We start from the raw sequence: 17,845 nt of genomic DNA, 5'->3' as shown, positions 1-17,845 counted from the left end.
CTCTCTCTCTCTCTCTCTCCCTATGTGTCTTAGTCAGGGTTCCTATTCCTGCACAAACATCATGACCAAGAAGCAAGCTGGGGAGAAAAGAGTCTATTCAGCTTACCCATTTACATTGCTGTTCATCACCAAAGGATGTCAGGACTGGAACTCACACAGGGCAGGAAGCAGGAGCTGATGCAGAGGCCATGGAGGGATGATTCTTACTGGCTTGCTTTCCCTGGTTTACTCAGCTTGCTTTCTTATAGAACCCAAGACTACCAGCCCAGGGATGGCACCACCCACAATGGGCTCTCCCACCTTGATCACTAATTGAGAAAATGCCCCACAGCTGGATCTCATGGAGGCACTTCCTCAACTGAAGCTCCTTTCTCTGATAACTCCAGCTTGTATCAAGTTGATACACAAAACCAGCCAGTACAGTATGTATGTTTCTGTGTTATGTATGACTCTGGTTATGTCATATATATATGTCATATATACATATATATATATATGTATACACATACATATATACATGTATACATATATATGTATATATGCATATATTAACTTTGGAATTCTGAAGAAGTTGTCAAATACCCTGGGATAGTGATGAAATATGAAGTAAGCCATTTTGTGTGTCCTGGAAACAGTAGCATATTCTTGTAGGAAAATATCCAATGTCATTAACCACTGAGCTATGTCTTCAGGATGTTATACAAAATATTTAACTAAATAATGAACTGAAATTTTATTAAAATTTAAACAAAGGGGTTGTTTAAAATCTGTAAAAGATAGGGGTTGGTGATAAATTAAACATATATCATCACTGTTTCCAATTGTCCGGTAGACATTAGATGTCAAAAAGTGAGGAACATGCAGTTTACATACATACAGTGGATTGGTACCCATGTAAGAATAAGGACATGGAATACACACCTTTAACATAAAAGGAGAGGATGGCTACTTGAATGGGGGGGGATTACTCAGTAACATTTGGCCTACAAATGAGGGTGATGGAGAATCAAGACCCAGCAAAACACAGTGCTACATATGTATGAAATTGTTACAATGGCTCCCATGACACTGTATTCTACAGAAGAATGACATCATAGTTGTGATGAACAATTTTAATACTGTATTCCATACACAATGTAGAGCACTGGAAACCTTAAATGCAATCTTTAAAGAGGAGATTTTTAGCTATCTGTGAATGATTACTCTGGTTATGTCCTATATATCCATGAACGAGACTAAGAAGTACAGTTCATCACAGAATCAGTGATCATGAATTTCTATTTTTAAGTATATTTCTATTTTTAAATGATCACCAAGAATCAGAGAATTACACTATCCCTGTGAGGCTCATATCACATGCTGAAGAACATCTGTTAGCTGCCACACAAAAGAATTGGCCTGTATTTACCTTAAACTCTACTTAGGCTGTGACGTCTAAGAAGGTTCCTATGCCCACACTAATCTGTATAATTTTCCACTATAAAGGCATATTCTAAGATGAACTTAAGAGACTAACCACAGAACTTTCGTGCCAGGGTATGATGTAATGTGATGGCAAATCTTCACTTCTTTGTTCTACCACTCCAAATCACCTAGGCTCTGCAAGTGAACATCTGCTGCAGCCTTTCGTGACACTTGACCACGACACAATCTCCCATGTAAGCAGGAGTTCTTCTCTTCCTAACCAGTCTCCCTTTCTCTTTCCTTTATTGCAGCTCCTCGATGTCAGATATCACATCCTGATACAAAAACAAAGGGCAGTGTTGAGGAATTGATAGGGTGAGTGCAGATTTTCACTTCACCCTCTGGTTCTCACCATCCAAACTCCCAGCTTTTCACCCAGTGCAATAGCAGACATTCAGGGGTGACTTCCCTTTATTTTCTACCCCTTAATCCAAAGACACTAAATGAACCAATACTAATGGAACATTAGTTCTCTCCTCGTGTCCTGGAACCTCTTCAGAAACCTAGTCTATCCCCATTCCTAAGTGTCACATCCTAAGGCCTCAAAACATGGTTTAACTGGAATGTACAGTATCCAAATGTATCAAGCCTATAGAAAATTTGTTTTCAGGCAATGCACATTCATGAAACTCTCCATAAATCAAGGGAAGAAGCTTAAACAAAGAAATATAACACCCATTCAACACAGAAAGGAACAGACAGCAGCATCTATAACTGTAATCTTTCTAATCTTCTATGTCTAGACACCAGAGTAAAAACACGACAAAAAAACAGGAAGGACAAAATGTCCCTTGTAGAGCCCAGAAACTCTACCAAAGTCATCCAGGAATATTCCAACTTAGATAACACAGAAGAAAAAGAAGTTAAGAGATCATTTAAAAAATAAAATAGTTGTCTTTAAAAATTATTTTATATATTTACATTCCAAACATTGCCCCCTTCCCAGTTCACTCTTCCCAAATTCTTCCCCATATCCCCACTTCCCTTTGTTTCTGAGAATGTGCTCCCCCAACCATCAACCCACCCCACCTCACACCCACCAGCATCCCACTTTTCTAAGACATAAAGTTTGTACAGGATTATGCAAATTTTCTCCCACTGAGGCCAGACAAGGCAGCCCTCTGCTACAGATGTGCCAGAGACACACACCAGCCTATGCCAGAGACACACACCACCCTATGCCAGAGACACACACCAGCCTATGTAAGTTCTTTGGTATTTGCCTTACTCTGGGAGCTCCTAGGGGGGACTGGTTAGTCGACACTGTTGCTCTTCCTCTAGGATCTCAATCCCCTTCAGCTTTATACTTTATATAAAGAAAATGATGAAGAAAAGCAAGTAGTGTGTTATGTCTACCTCAATGACTTTCTTACAATTCTACACAGACATCATCTGTTTTAGTCTGTTTATGTAACCCACTTGTTTAATCTGGTAGCAACAGTAAAACCCTCTTCACAATCCATTTCTATATTTTAATGTGTTTTCATAGTCAATGAAATGTCACTGAGAAGTTTGTGCACTGTATTATTTTTTTAGATTTATCATTTCATGTGTTTAAATGTTTTACCTGCACATTTGTATCGTATATGGACCATGTACATGTCTGGTTCATCGGTGCCCTCAGAGGCCGGACAGAAGAGGGCATTGTATTCCCATGGAACAAAGTTACAGACAGTTGTGGACTGCTTGGTGAGTGCTGAGAATTAAACCGGAGTCCTCTGCAAAATCAACAAGTGCTTTTAAACTCTGCACTCTTCAGCTCCCAGCACATTGATTTTGGTAGTTACCAGGTAGTCTTCAGGTTCATCCACTTGAAGTAGAATGGCTCCTTCCTTAGGTTCTCTTGTGCTCCCTCACATACCTGAAAAGCTCCCGAGAAATAGATTCACTTGACATTTTATAGTCAACCCAATGACGTCTTTATAGCTTCCCCTCCTATCTATACCGATCTCCTTAGGCAATATCCTCTTATCCTCAGATTCTGAATTTCCTGAAGATTTTACTATACTCTATAAATTTTGCTACAGCCATATTTTATGTGTATCAGATTCATCCATAAAGGTTCAGGCAACCATGACCAGCTCCACTTTATGGCTCAAATTAGAATACTCTAGAATCTACTTTTCTAGTATCTTTCAAGATAATGGTTTAACTATTTTTATTAAATTATTATTGTTATCATCATCATTGTTGTTGGTTTTCATGACAGGGTTTCTCTCTGTAACCCTGGCTGTCCTGGAACTCTCTTGTAGATCAGTCTGGTCTCGAACTTGAAGATCTTCCTGCCTCTGCCTCCTGAGTGCTGGAATTAAGAACACTAGCTGACACCACCTGGCTATTATTATTATTTTTGTCATTAGTATTTTATTCTTATTATTTTGGCTTTTTAAGACAAGGTCTTTCTATATATTCCTGGCTGGCCTAGAACTCACTATGTAGACAAGGCTGTCCTCAAACTCACAGAGATCTGCTTGCCTCTGCCTCCCCTGAATGCTGGAATTAAAGACCTGTGCTACTATGCCCAGCTTTACGGCTTGTTGCAGGATATTTAATCACATTATAAACCCTGAAGATTGTGTTATTTACTGGAAAAAAGCTGGTTTCAGTTGTGGTGTGGCTCAGTCTTACACACTTTTAATCCAAGAGCTTTCTGTTTGAATATTGTAAACAAGATTGAATACCATCAACCATAGGTCAAGAGGTGGAGCAAGCAACCAGTTGACAGGAAATGAACATAGAATTATTAAGAAAAAAAACATAGAGTAAGAGGAAGTCAAGAGGATGATGGGTAGAGACACATAGAAAGTAGAAGGAAGGGACATTCATTTTAAAGAGTTTTTTTTTTTGTTTTTAGTTTTTGGTTTTTTTTTTTTTTTTTTTTTTTTTTTTACAGATGATATAAGAGAGGAGATTCAGTCTGGGATGTTAGCTAAGGAAGATGAGTCAGCTGGGTGCTTGCTCTGCCTCCTTGAGCTACCAGGCTTTTACCTGAGCATCTGGCTCAAAGGTAAAATCGGACAACTGAGATTTTGTTTAAAAACAACAACTACAATGATTTATCTCCTGTGCTTGAGTTAAGAAGCAGGGGGTTTCCCACTCATTGTCCTGATGCTTTACTATGCCAACCATAGCTCATCACCACTGCTTCCTCGTGGCACAATGTGGCCTAACAGAAGGAGGCTGGGTATTAAATGACAACCGTTGCAGAAAGGACTAAAATATCGAGGCTTTCTCTAGCATATCACATGGTCAGTAGCAATACTGATTCCCACCTTTTCCAGAATCAACATGCACCATCCAGTTCCAGAGTGTTCCAGAATGGCAGAAATATTTCATTATCTCTTGTTTTCTGGAGTCTCCTTAAGCAGTGGGGGTTATCTGTTACTCTGTGCTGAGATGAGAGTTGGGAGAATCAGAGAAACAATAGTGGAGTCAAAGGCAGCAGAATAGCATAGAATGAAGGCTTAGCATCTCTTCTATCCACAGTACCCACAACATCCTGTAGGAGTATGGAAGAGAAAAGCATGCAAGAGACCGCGCGCGTGCGTTTGTGTGTGTGTGTGTGTGTGTGTGTGTGTGTGTGTGTGTGTGTGTGTGTGCTGCCCTGCCATAATGGACACCTACTAGGCCCAGGAGAAAAGAAAGAAATACAGGTGGAAGTGAATGGATAGTGCACCTTGGAATTGGGTAGACCTGTTTTCAAAATTCGGACTGTTTTCACATCTTTACATACTAGATGTATTGTCTCCATTGGCTTTTAAGCGGAGCTTCTTTCTGCCAAAGGAAATTTGTTAATGCATACCGGAGTCAGACTCAGGAATCCACTTTACTCTATCCTGATGATCAGGGAGTTGAAACACTGGTGCATCTGTAGGCAAGGCAGTGTCTGCAGGAGTCCCTTTAAATCCTTGCATATCGCTTCTCCTGCTTACACATCTGCAGCAGTGTCCAGGTCTCCAGGGTGCATGCTGTCTGAACTACATTACCCAGAAGGGACAGCGCAGAAGGGCTTAACCAATGGAAACCGACGCTTCCGTGGGCTTTTACAGAAAAGAAGGAAAAAGGAAAGGGAGAGGGGAAAGAAAGGGGCAGGAGAGCATTGGAATTTAATGGTTGCGTGCAGGTGATTATCTTCCTGGATGCTTGTGTCAGGTCAGAGGAAAACTGGTTTTACAGCTCGCTGTCCAGGACTGGAAGGCGCGAGAGAAGCTAGGCTTTGTCCTCTAGCAGACCGGGTTTGAAGTCTACTAGGACCCCGTGTGATTGGTTGCAGGCCTGGGAAAAATAGCCAGGTCCATGGACCCAACTGCCCAACAGAATGAGACTGCAGTAGCTGGGCAGGGTGCCAAGGCACAGGTGAGTACCACATGAACACGTCCCCGCATCCCCAGTCCTAGAGTGCAATTCGGGCTGGGATGTTAGTTGGAGTTTCCAGATGGCATAGAGTACTCATACACGCCCACTAATGAGCCTAGGAAGCCCTGTGAGTGTAAGACCTCTTCAGGGCCCCGGGAAGCTTTGTGTTCATAGCCCTCTTTATTCACAGGTTTCAGTAAGTGCAAAGACATCTACTGACTATGGCGCGGTAAATGAATGGTGCCACTGGAACTCACATTTCTCGATCCCCACATAAGTGATGTCTGGGACGGCAATGCTTTGGGGCTCTTTGCTTGATATTATTCTCCTGTCTTTCCACCTGATTTCCAGAAAAGATAATTATAGAATATAAGGTCTCTGAGTCCAGAGCAGGAATTATATGGACAGGTTCCATTTATTGGGAGCCACTTCCTTAAGATTCAGAGGTATTCAAGTTCCAGTGACGACTATTAGAAAAATGCCAGGAAGTGAGATGGATTAGGAATGCCCAGAAGCCCTCAGGTGTACTTGAGATCTGCTGGTGAGGTAGAAGGCAGCAGTTGGGAGGGGTACAGTAGATGAGAAGCTGCAGGCTTGAATACTAAAATGAAAATGGAGGGACGTTATGAAGGGTGATATGCATGGTGACAGAAAGTATGAATAGATGTGTTCATATGTCCGAGATCATGTGCCAGAGGTGTAGTGAAGAACAGTGGCTCAAATCTGGACATATCTGGTTGGCATGATGTGAAGAAGCCTATATAAATTGCCTGGTAGAAAGCTGGAACTTCCCATATTAAACATCAAAACTGGGTAAATTTCATTTGTCTTTCTGCCTGTTTGTGGCTGGTGCTGAAAACAGTGGTCATTGCAACCTTGAGTAGAGACTGGGTGTCAATGAATGAAGAGTCTGGTGCACTTTGAAGAAAGAATCTAAATGGGATTGGCTGTCTCTGGGATGTCAAAGTCCAAGGGAAGGAAACTTCTTATTAACTCAGCATTCTCTGTTGTGGCAGGGTGGTGTGGCCTTTAGTGATGTGGCTGTCTACTTCTTAAGGGAGGAATGGAGACTACTTGATGACTCTCAGAGGCATCTGTACCACCAGGTGATGATGGAGGTCTTTGTTCTCATGTCCTCAACAGGTAAGCTCCCACCCCATGCCCATTCTGTAAGAGCATCCTGTCTGGATGGGCTTGGCTTCTTTTCTATAGAGAGATATCTCCTTCCCAAATGTGGTCCATGGGCATTGGTTCTTTCCCCACTGTCATGGAGTGGGAAGTTCAGGTGAGAGACCTGGGCATGATACACTACCATCTTTCTCTCTCTTATATAGCAAAGACACACAGAAAGCAGCCTGAAGTGAGGAATGTTATAGTAGTTTAATAGACTTCACACTGGTAGCTTCTCCATGGCTGGAGACACTGTAAATACTCTGTCATTCCTATGACTCAGATACTCTTCTCTTCCTGTAGGTGACTTGGGTCACATTGTGGCACTGATATGGATATTACTTGGTGGGTTTTCTTGTAAGACCTCTCTAGGGGTATCTTAGAGTTTCTATTGCTGTGGAGAGACACTATGACCATGGCAACTCTTTTTTTTTTTAAGATTTATTTATTTATTATAATATGCAAGTACACTGTAGCTGATTTCAGACACACCAGAAGAGGGCATCAGGGTCAGATCTCATTACAGATGGTTGTGAGCCACTATATGGTTTCTGGGATTTGAACTCAGGACCTCTGGAAGAGGAGTCGGTGTTCTTAACCTCTGAGCCATCTCTCCAGCCCACCGTGGCAACTCTTATAAAAGAAAACATTTAATGACTGGCTTGAAGTTCAGGGGTTTAGTCCATTGTCACTGTGGTGGGAAGCATGACCGCATGCAGGCATATATGATACTGGAGAAGTAGCTGAGAATTCTACATCTGAATCTGAAAGCAGCAGGAAGAGAGTGAGACCCTGGGCCAGACGAGCATCCGAGACTTCAAAACCCACCACCAGTGACACACTTCCTCGAAAAAGTCCATACCTATTCTAACAAGGCCACACCTCCAATAATACCACTCCCTACGAGTGTACGGGGGCCATTTTCATTCAGACCACCACAAGGGATCTTTGTTGTTAGTTTTCTTTCCTGTGGATTGCATGAGTTACATCACTGTCTTAGCATGGGACATTCTCCTCTCCTGTATTTTACATTAGGACTTGTACCTCCTGGGACTGACATCACTCAGCTGGGGTCTTCAGGAGATCACTTCATCCCTGCCCTGAGATTTTTGACTCCGAGTAAGTGCACAGGTATTTGGAGGGTGGAGGTTGCTGATGTACACTCTAGATGGGTTCATAAGAAGTATATTTCGATTGGTTCTGATGTTTTGGTGCCAGGGCAAAGGCTCGTGGTAGAGTCCATTTGGTTGTTTGCCCATTTGTCTACCAGTCATTGCTATTATCTCAGATCCAGGGCTATCTCTCACCTATGAGTCTTATGTGTTTTGTATGCCACTCTGTGATACTGTAAAACATAGGTTTTCCTTAATTATGTTGTGTGTACAAGTGCCCTGAGCAGTCCTTGAAAATGGGTTCTTCAGGTATTGTATTGAATGGGCTTAGACACAGCCTTCTGCACTGTGTTGACCATCTCTCTCTTTGAGTTTTTATTGCTATGATAAATCATGACCAAAGGCAACTTAGAAGGGGAAAGGGTTTATTTCATCTTTCATTTCCTGATAAAAATCCATCAATAAGAATAATTCAAGGCAGAAACTCAAGGCAAGAACTTAAGCAGAGGTCATAGAGGAACATCACTTACCCCGGAGGATCACCCTGGCCAGGGATGGCACCACCAGAATGAGGTGGGCTTACCAGCATCAATCATTAATAAAGAAAATGGCCTTTAATGATTATTTTATGGAGGCATTTTTTTTCAATTGAGGTTCCCCACTCTCAGATGACCTAATGTGTGTCAAGTAGAGGGAAAAACAAAAACAAAAAAAATCCAACCCAATCAGGACAGTGTCCATCTGAGGCTCTTCAGAAAGCTATTTTCTGAGGAAGGAAGTTCATGTCCCCAGCACTTTTCCTTGTACTGCTTGCCATTCCTGTGTTGTTGCCCGACATGTTTTCTGGGACAGGCCTCTTCCAGCTTCATCCCTGGAGTAGGCCCTTCCCATCTTAAAGTTTCTGTGAGAAATTCCCGCTGTTGATTACTTGTGTTTGTTGCCACTTTAAAGTCTATATGTCCTTTATCATTGTTTTTTCTGTGTTTCTGTGTTGCTGCAAAGGAGTGGAGCTTGCAAAGATACCTTGTGAGCAGACTCTTTCGACAACAAATGGAGGGCTTAACATGACCATGCACCAACAGCAGCAGCTGAGTGGCAATGAGAAACCCTTACAAAAAGCAGAGCACAGAATTCCAGTCATGAAGAGAAACAGAAGTGACCTATCAGAGAAGACTTTACAAAGCACAGGCAATACAATGGACCGCCACACTCTCTCAGGGCTTCTTAGGTATCACATGACTCACAGTGATGGGGAGAGACCGAAGAGCGCCAAGAGAGGAAAGGCCATTCCCAGTGAGAAGAGGAATTGCACATGCTGCGACTGTGGCAAATCCTTCAATTGTAAGTCTCTGCTTATTCGACACAGGAGGATACACACCGGAGAAAAGCCTTTTAAGTGTAGCGAATGTGAGAAGTCCTTCATCCAAAAGGCTGATCTGAATCAACACTTGAAAGTTCACACTGGAGAAAAGCCCTTTAGATGCAGCGAATGTGGGAAAGATTTCAAACACAACCGCTCCCTTGTTGGGCATCAAAGACTTCACACCGGAGAGAAACCTTACAAATGCAACCAGTGTGGGGAATCTTACATGAACAGGTCCAGCCTCATACATCATTATCTGGTTCATACTGGAGAAAAGCCTTACAAGTGCGGCGAGTGTGGAAAATTATTTAAGGAGAAATCCAGCCTCGTTTATCATGCCCGAGTGCACACTGGAGAGAGGCCTTTTGAGTGCAGCCAGTGTAGGAAGTGTTTTAAAAAAAACTCACACCTCGTGAAACACCAAAAAATTCACAGCAGGGGAAAACCCTTTAAGTGTAGCGTGTGTGGGAGATTCTTTACCATGAGGTACAGCCTCATCAAGCATCAGAGGTTTCACACTGCAGCAAAGCATCACGAGTGCGAGGAATGTGGGAAAGTGTTCTGCTTCAGGACCGGACTTTCTAGGCACCGTAAGGTCCACACTGAAAAAAGGGTTGAGTGCAATGAACATGGGAAATAGTTCCCATGATCTACCCTGTCTGCACAAGAGGACATTCAATGGACAAAAGTCAAGAGTGCTTCAAATGTGGAGAACCTTCACCCACGTGTCCATCCTGTTTAACCTAAAAGGCCAGAGTGCTGAGATGCATCATGAACCCACTGATGCTGAGAAAGCCTTAGAGCAAAGTCTGCTCTTCTTAGCAACACAGACACAACCCGGAGAGGTTTGTGAATGCAGAGAGCATAGAGAAAGCTTCAGCCATTGACCAAGCTTATTGAGCCTTAGGAATGAATGTGACTTTGAGCAGAAGTCATGAGAGTGGCCTTTGTGAGGGACCCGGTCATTGAAAGTTACTCATCCAAGAAGAACACAGAGGCAAGAAGAGAATTATTGCCATCTTTTTTTTCTTTTCTTTTCTTTCTTTCTTTCTTTCTTTATTTAGTGCACTGTAGCTGTCTTCAGACGCACGAGAAGAGTGCATGTGGTTGCTGGGATTTGAACTCATGACCTTTGGAAGAACAACCGGTGCTCTTACTCGCTGAGCCATTTCACCAGCCCCTATTGCCATCTTCTTATTCCTAAGAAGTTACTGCTTTCTGGGGACTTAGCAAGAGGAAGCACCTGTGTGGAGTGGAGTGTCCATGTTACTGAGTTTGAATGGGGAAGGAAGAGCGTGACCTCGGTTTAAATAAGACATATGTTTGTTGTTGCTGCTGCTGTTGCTGTTGTTTGCTGGCTTGTTTTTCTCACTGAATATTGCAGTCCCTGGGATAAATGGCCATTTACTATAAAATCTTCATGACTATTGTGTTCCTAAGTGTCACTAATTTTGTTGGGGACCAGCTCTGTGTAGCACCTTATGCTCTCTTGTAGGCATATAGCCCACATGTTTTAAGTGTTTGTTGTTTTCTTGGGTGTATTTTGTCTGTGTATATGTATATACACTGAATACAGGCCTGGTGGCTATGAAGGCTCAAAACAAGGCATTGGATTCCTAGAACTGGAATTATAGATGGGTATGAACCAGTATGTTTGCTGGAAATGGAACCCAGGTCCTCTGCCAAGGGTAGCACGTGAACTTATATACTGAGCCCTCTCTCAAGCCCAAGCTTTAAGAAGTTACCAGATTCTGTCCTAAGTGGCTGTGTGTTTCAGATTTCCTCCTGAAGCATATCAGATACTAGTTCCTCACATCCTCCCTGACACTCTGTAAGCCACGTGGTGTTCATTGGAATCATTTTATTAGCTATGTGGTAGCATGTAATTGTAGTTCTAATTTGGCATTATTTTCATGTGTTATTATAAAGATTTGGTTAAGTTTGTGGGTTTGTGTAGGAACCTATATGCATGTGTGTGCACCACATGTCTATCTGGTCCCCTTTCAGATCACGGTAACCATCAGAGTCTCTTGAACTGGAGTCCCAGATTCTTGAACTCCCATATGGATGCTGGGAATGAAACCAAGGTTATCTACAAGAACAGCAACTGCTGTTAGCCAGAGAGCCATTTCTCTGTGATCCTCACCCATGTTTTCTTTCTTTGTTGTGCTCTGTCTTTCCTTTTCTTTCTTTCTCTTTCTTTCTTTCCTTCTTTCTTTCCTAGACAGTGCCTCACTGTGTAGTTCTAACTGGCCTGGAATGCCTTCTGTAGACCAGGCTGGTCTAGAACACACAGTGGCCCACCCACCTCTGCCTCCCAACTAATGGGGTTAAAGATGGGAACCATCACACCTGGTACCCACATTTTGGTTTTGCTAATTTTCTTTTACTATTTACTTCTTCAATTTTTGTTTGTATGTGTGCTTATTCAAAACACAAACAAGCCAAAAAAAAAAAGGGGGGGTGGTTTCCAAGCTGGGAAGTGGAGGCACGTGTCTTCAATCCAAGCACTCAGGAGACACAGGCAAGTGGATCTGTGAGTCCAAGAGCAGCCTGTCTACAAAGTAAATTCCAGTGCCTCATAGTATGTACACACACCTCCATCCCTACCCCATCCCCACACACAGAGGAAGAGAATGTGGAGAACCTTCATCCACACTTCCATCCTATTTAACCTAAGAGGCCAGAGTGCTGGGATGTATCATGAAAGGAGAAAAACTTGTTTTCTGAATCTGTTTTGAAAGTGAAAGTTTGGGGTATTTCTGAGAAAAAATATCAAAGTCTATGGGTTTTGTTTCTTCTTTTATGGAAGCTCACTGTTGACCCCAGGATGTCCTCAAATTCTTGTTTTCCTTTCTCAGTCTCCACAGAACTGAGATTGCCTGTGTGCTAACATGCACAGCTGTTTCCTTTGATCTCTTGAGGAGGCATAGGCATTTCTGTCAACCTATTGATTGAGTACCTTTTCTCTAAAGAGGTGAGAATTCTCTAACCATGAAGGTATAACCATATTCATACCTACTATAAGGTGTATGATTGTGCCTATGAACAGAGGCATGTGACATAGGATCTTGTAGTGTCTGCACAGACTTCTGCCCATTCATACTTTCCCAGACTGAAGGGCAAGACCTTCTGGAGAGGCCTTTGGTGTGAGATAATGGTGGCCTTGTCTTTTTTCCTGGTATACAGTGGACTTTACCTGCAGTTGAGTGCTTCCCAGGGACAGCAAGTGGATCATGTGTTAGCAAATGAAAGTGAGACATTGGTGAATGATGGCCTGTGGTCTCTCTGCTGCCAATGCCTGGGGCTGCATGGTGCATTAGTTAAAAGCAGGCAATGCATAATCATGAGATACCTTATAGTAGGTATGAATATGGCTATACCTTCATGGTTAGAGAATTCTTACCTCTTTAGAGAAAAGATACTCAATCAGCAGGTTAACAGAAACGCCTCAAGAGATCAAAGGAAACAGCTGTGCATGTTAGCACACAGGCAATCTCAGTTCTCTGGAGACTGAGAAAGGAAAGCAAGAGTTTGAGGACATCCTGGGGTCAACAGTGAGCTTCCATAAAAAAAAAGAAACAAAACCCAGACTTTGATATTTTTTCTCAGAAATACCCCAAACTTTCACTTTCAAAACAGATTCAGAAAACAAATTTCTGAAAACCGGGGAGGGAGAGAGAGAGAAAGGAGAAGGAGGAGAGGAGAGGAAAAGAGAGGGCAAGAAAAGAGAACAAGAGAGGAAGAAGGCAAGAGAGGACAAAAGAGCAAGGGAGGGAGAGAGGGGAGGGGGCAAATCGCCCCTTATATTGTGTGAGGCAGAGCTAACTATCTGTGGGGTGGGGCATGCCTGGCTGTAGTCAGCTAGAATGCTGGGAGCTTGGGGCATTGTCTATGTAACAGCACACTTCTCCTGCGAGGGCAGCTGTTGGGACTGAAACATGAGCCAGGGTCTCAGGAGTTACAGCCGAACACCTTCCATCCCTTGCAGGCAGAGATATTGCCAACTGAGTCACTGGGGTTCCAGACTATACTCGATTGGGCCCAGGCTGCCTGAACAGACCACTGCCCCACAGGTGAATAAAGCCTAGCCACAAGCAGGCCTTGTGATGTATAAAAAATAAAAATAAAAATAGAATGGAAATATAGCATACACTAAGGTATGTCGGTACATCATAAAGCCAGCAGAGAGACTGAGATCTGAAGAGGAATCTGTTTGACTTCATCGACAATGTACATGTGCAAAATATTATGCTTTATTATTTTAAATATATGGTCAAAAGTCTGCATAAGCCAGAGATAGGTGAATCAGTCAGTGGTATGGAAAGTCATGTGCATAGACAGATACACAGACATCCAATAAAAGCAGTTGGAAGACTCCAGATAAGCACTGAAACTCCACTTTCTCCTCTGTAAGAATAAGACATACTCTTAGCTACTGAGCCACCTCTCAAGCTGTGAAGCTCCTTTTGAACAGACCAACATAATGGTGAGGTCAAAACAAGAGGGTAGGAAAGTTGGGCTCAATTGGGAAAGTGTTTGTATAGCACACACATGGTCCTGGGTTTGATTCTCAGCAACATATAATCAAGAGGTGATGGGCACACATTTAAGGCAGGGAGGCTGGTGGCTAGGAACTGTCAAAGTTATCCTGAACTACAAAGATGGAGGCCAGCCTAGTCCATAAAAAACTGTCTTTAAAAAATGAAATGGGGCCGGGCAGTGGTGGCACACGCCTTTAATCCCAGCACTTGGGAGGCAGAGACAGGCGGATTTCTGTGCTCGAGGCCAGCCTGGTCTACAGAGTGAGTTCCAGGACAGCCAGGGATACACAGAGAAACCCTGTCTCTAAAAAAATTAAAAAAAAAAAAAAACAAAAAAACAAAAAAAAACTGTAGTCACAGTTACATCTTATTTATCAAATTTGCATGAGGGTGGGTGGCACTATGGAAACCATAGTGTGCATGTGGGTGTTGTAATCAGCTCTCTCCTATCTTTTGGGTCTTGGGGACTGAATTAAGCTTGTCAACAAGTACCTTTCCCTGCTGAGCCATCTCAGCTCCTGCAACAGTTGATGTTTTGAAGCCCTGTCTATTGTAGTTCAGATTGGAGATGTTCTTGAACACATAATCCTCTTTCAATTCACAAATTCTGGGATTATAGACTCTCATGTATATGCTCTGTTTGAAGAAAGGCATTCTTAATCATGAGTATATAAGAAAGAATACAGGCCAGGTGGTGGTGGCACACACCTTTACTCCCAGCACTTGGGAGGCAGAGGTAGGTGGCTCTCTGTAAGTTTGAGGCCAGTAGGGTTTACAGAGTGAGTTCCAGGATACCCGGAGCTACACAGAGAAACCCTGTCTTGAAAAAACAAAAAAGAACTGGGCAGTGGTGGCACAAGCCTTTAATCCCAGCACTTGGGAAGCAGAGGCAGGTGGATTTCTGAGTTTGAGACCAACCTGGTCTACAGAGTGAGTTCCAGGACAGCCAGGGCTACACAGAGAAACCCTGTCTCAAAAAATAAAAAAATAAAAACGGAGGAGGAAGAGGAGGACTACAGCATGAATTTAAATAAAAAGAACCAGAACGGAGTCAATCATGTCCCATCACTAAACCAAGAAATCCCAGTGTATTAGTCAGGGTTCTCTAGAGTCACAGAACTTATGGGTAATCTCTACATGGTAAAGGAATTTGTTGATGACTTAAAGTCTGTAGTCCAACTCCCAACAAAGGTCAGCAGCAGCTGTGAATGGAAGTCCAAGCAACCTAGCAGTTGCTCAGTCCCACAAGACAAGCAGGCAAAGAAGAGATAGAGTCTTTCTTCTCCCAATGTCCTTATAAAGGTCTCCAGCAAAAGATGTGGCCCAAGATATGACCTTGACTCAGAGATCTCCCTGTCATAATCTTCTGGGACTTATAGCCACCAGGCCTCAAGATCTCCATGCCAAGATCCAGGTCAGAAACCTGTATCTCTCAGCCTCCAGATTAGGATCACAGCTGAGCCTCCCAATTCTGGATTGTAGTTCATTCCCAATATAGTCAGGTTGACAAGCAGGAATAGCCACTACACCCAGAAAAGAAATGAGAAGCAAGAAATCAACAAATAAGCCAGCCAAACACCCAACAAAATTACCAGAATCAACAAATAATCCCAGTAATTAACCTGTCTGCTAATCTTCTAAACTCTCTAGTTATAAGCCAAAGGCTAATTGCTTGGGTTGAAAGCAAGGTCTCACTCATTTTTGTCCTCAATAAATAAGGTCATTAGCAAAGAGACTGAAAAGAAAAGATGTAAGATACAAACCACATACCTAACCATGAGCAGTTAAAACTTCCTCTGATAAGTTACACTTTACCTAAGATTGAATTAGATAAAAACATGCTACAACATATTTACAAGAGGAACTATCTGCTAAGAATTTGAAGATATAGATAGATAAATATATCAACTAGAGTCCTTTATTTTCTAAAATAAACATAGATAGACATGAACAGTTAAATAAATAGGGTGAATTCAATACCTCATTGTCATCAGAAGAGAGCAGTCACCTAGATTTAAAAAACAAATCAAGTGAAGAATTAAATTGCAAGAGATTTCCAGACTATTATAAATAGGATGGAGAATGTAGAAGAATGCAAATCGATCCATTCTTATCTCCTTGTACAAAGGTCAAGTCCAAATGGATCAAGTACCTCCACATAAAGCCAGATACACTGAAACTAATAGGAAAGAAAGTGGGGAAGAGCCTTGAGTATATATGGGCACAGGAGAAATTTTCCTGAACAAAACACCAATAGCTTATGCTCTAAGATCAAGAATTGACAAATGGAACCTCATAAAATTGCAAAGCTTCTGTAAGGCAAAGGACATTGTCAATAGGACAAAATGGCAACCAACAGATTGGGGAAAGATCTTTACCTATTCTACATCTGATAGAGGGCTAATATCCAAGTTATACAAAGAACTCAAGAAGTTAGACTCCAGAGAACCAAATAACCCTATTTTTAAAAAATGGGGTACAGAGCTAAACAAAGAATTCTCAACTGAGGAATACTGAATGGCTGAGAAGCACCTAAAGAAATGTTCAACATCCTTAGTCATCAGGGAAATGCAAATCAAAACAACCCTGAGATTCCACCTCACACCAGTCAGAATGACTAGGATAAAAAACTCAGGTGACAGCAGATGCTGGAGAGGTTGTGGAGAAAGAGAACACTCCTTCATTGCTGATGGGAATGCAAGCTGGTACAACCACTCTGAAAATCAGTTTGGAGGTTCCTCAGAAAATTAGACTGAGTACTACCTGAGGACCCAGCAATACCCCTCATGGGCATATATCCAGAAGATGCTTCAACATGTAATAAGGGCACATGCTCCACTATGTTCAGAGGAGCCTCATTTATAATAGCCAGAAGATGGAAAGAACCCAGATGTCCCTCAACAGAGGAGTGGATACACAAAATATGGTACATTTACACAATGGACTACTACTCACCTATTAAAAACAATGAATTTATGAAATGGATGGAACTAGAAAATATCATCCTGAGTGAGGTATCTCAGTCACAAAAGAACACACATGGTATGCACTCACTGATAGGTGGATATTAGACCAGAAGCTCAGAAATACCCAAAATACAATCCACAAACCACAAGAAACTCAAGAAGAGGGAAGACCAAAGTGTAGATAATTTGATCCTTCTTAGAAGGAGGAAAAAAATACCCATCGGAGGAGATACAAAGTGTGGAGCAGAGACTGAAGGAAAGGCCATCCAGAGACTACCCCACCTGGGGATCCATCCCATATACAGTCACCAAACTCAGACACTATTGTGAATGCCAAAGAATGCTTGCTGACTGGAGCCTGATATAGCTGTCTCCTGAGATGCTCTGCCAGTGCCTGACAAATACAGAGGTGGATACTGGCAGCCAACCATTGGACTGAGCACAGGGTCCCCAATGGAGGAATTAGAGAAAGGATCCAAGGAGCCGAAGGTGTTTGCAGCCCCATAGGAGGAACAACAATATGAACCAACCAGTACCCCCAGAGCTCCCAGGGACTAAACCACCAACCAAAAAGTAGACAAGGAGGGACCCGTGGCTCCAGCCGCAAATGTAGCAGAGGATGGGTGGAGAGGCCCTTGGTCCTGTGAAGGCTCGATGCCCCAGTGTAGGGGATGCCAGGACAGGGAAGGGGGAGTGGGTGGGTTGGTGAATAGGGGAGAGGGATGGGATGGGGGGTGGTTGGAGGGGAAACAAGAAAGGGGATAACATTTGAAATGTAAATAAAGAAAATATCTAATAAAGATAAAATAAATAGGCTGGAGAGATAGGGGTGGTGCACAGACATATATATATATATATATATATATATAT

The 17,845-nt window shown here is 42.5% G+C and overlaps 1 protein-coding gene across 2 annotated transcripts; it reads left to right on the top strand.

Annotated features, from left to right (window-relative positions):
- Positions 1-5,499: 5,499 nt before the first annotated feature.
- Positions 5,500-10,897, top strand: LOC116101623 (gastrula zinc finger protein XlCGF8.2DB-like). 2 transcript variants are annotated; one of them, XM_031385322.1, is made up of 4 exons: positions 5,500-5,820; positions 6,878-6,963; positions 8,026-8,121; positions 9,105-10,897. In XM_031385322.1, exons 2-4 carry the CDS (start codon positions 6,930-6,932, stop codon positions 10,103-10,105), a joined length of 1,131 nt encoding a protein of 376 aa, XP_031241182.1. In that variant the 5' UTR covers positions 5,500-5,820; positions 6,878-6,929; the 3' UTR covers positions 10,106-10,897. The 2 variants fall into 2 exon arrangements, with proteins under 2 accessions (XP_031241182.1, XP_031241181.1); XM_031385321.1 differs by having other exon boundaries at positions 6,837-6,963.
- The last annotated feature ends 6,948 nt before the right edge of the window (positions 10,898-17,845 follow it).

The sequence above is a fragment of the Mastomys coucha genome, unplaced genomic scaffold (assembly GCF_008632895.1).
Source record: "Mastomys coucha isolate ucsf_1 unplaced genomic scaffold, UCSF_Mcou_1 pScaffold21, whole genome shotgun sequence".
Taxonomy (NCBI): domain Eukaryota; kingdom Metazoa; phylum Chordata; class Mammalia; order Rodentia; family Muridae; genus Mastomys; species Mastomys coucha.
This window is presented reverse-complemented; position numbering and strand designations above follow the sequence as displayed.